The following is an 873-nucleotide window of genomic DNA, read 5'->3' as shown; positions in this document are numbered from 1 at the left end:
CCTCTTTAGGTTTGCATGTTCCATCTGTTTCAGTTTTTCCTTCCCATTTGCAGCTGCTGTCTTCTGTGCAGGTCGGGTTTGTTTTGTGACTGGTGCAGATAGGTGGACTTGCAATTGGATTTGGACTTTTTGTGGCGTCAACTTCGGTCATTGCTGCTCTATTAAAAACAAGTTCAACTTGGCCTCTAAGGGCTTTGATGGTTGCCTCCGTTCTTCGCTTTTCCTGAGCTGCATGGTCCGCTTTTTTCAGTTTTTCAACTGCGTCCAGCAGATGTTGCTCCCAGGCTATGCTGGCCGCAGTGCCGCCGGATGTTAAAGGGTATGCCTTTGTGAAGTCTGCGCAGGCTGAGTTTGCTTGTTTGTCGCAGTGCTGGCTGCCGCTGTGCGCACCTAGGTGTATCATATCGCCGCTACCGTGTGTAAGCGTTTTCATCATGCCGAACAGCTGGCTCAGCTTTTGGATTATGAACTCCGATGTCACTTTGGCGTTGGTATGTTTTTTGCATATGGCATCTAGGCTGGCGTACTGAGCCGGAGCTGCCGCCGCCGCTGCCCAGGTTAGCGTTGGCGTTCGTGTGTTGCCACAGATATCGTCGGTGTTTGTTCCACCGTCTTTTGTGCAGACACAGAGCAGCGTTATGCAGAGTGCTTTGCCAACTGACGGTAGGGCGCACATTGTTTGTCTGTTCGCGCCTTCTGGTGCGACACATTTGTTTTCGGCAGTCTTGCCGGTTGTGCTTTGACCGAATGCGGCCAATTCTAGACCTGCCTTAATTTTTGTTGCAGCCTCGTCCAGGTCTGGCTTGTATTTGTCGTTGTAGGTTTGTTTTAGTTGCAAGTCCGCTTCCGTTATCGCTGCCGCTTGGCCCTGCG

The 873-nt window shown here is 51.3% G+C and overlaps 1 protein-coding gene across 1 annotated transcript in view; it reads right to left on the bottom strand.

Annotated features, from left to right (window-relative positions):
• TEOVI_000243500 (Trypanosomal VSG domain/Trypanosome variant surface glycoprotein C-terminal domain containing protein, putative) overlaps positions 1 to 676 on the bottom strand; it is a gene marked incomplete at both ends in the record, with an annotated part of 918 nt that extends 242 nt beyond the window's left edge. Inside the window, one exon of the mRNA XM_067225516.1 lies at positions 1 to 676. Within this exon, the coding sequence (XP_067081617.1) occupies positions 1 to 676 (676 nt within the window).
• Positions 677 to 873: the final 197 nt, after the last annotated feature.

This window comes from Trypanosoma equiperdum, assembly GCF_001457755.1.
Source record: "Trypanosoma equiperdum strain OVI genome assembly, contig: ctg_54, whole genome shotgun sequence".
NCBI classification, from domain to species: Eukaryota; Euglenozoa; class Kinetoplastea; order Trypanosomatida; family Trypanosomatidae; genus Trypanosoma; species Trypanosoma equiperdum.
This window is presented reverse-complemented; position numbering and strand designations above follow the sequence as displayed.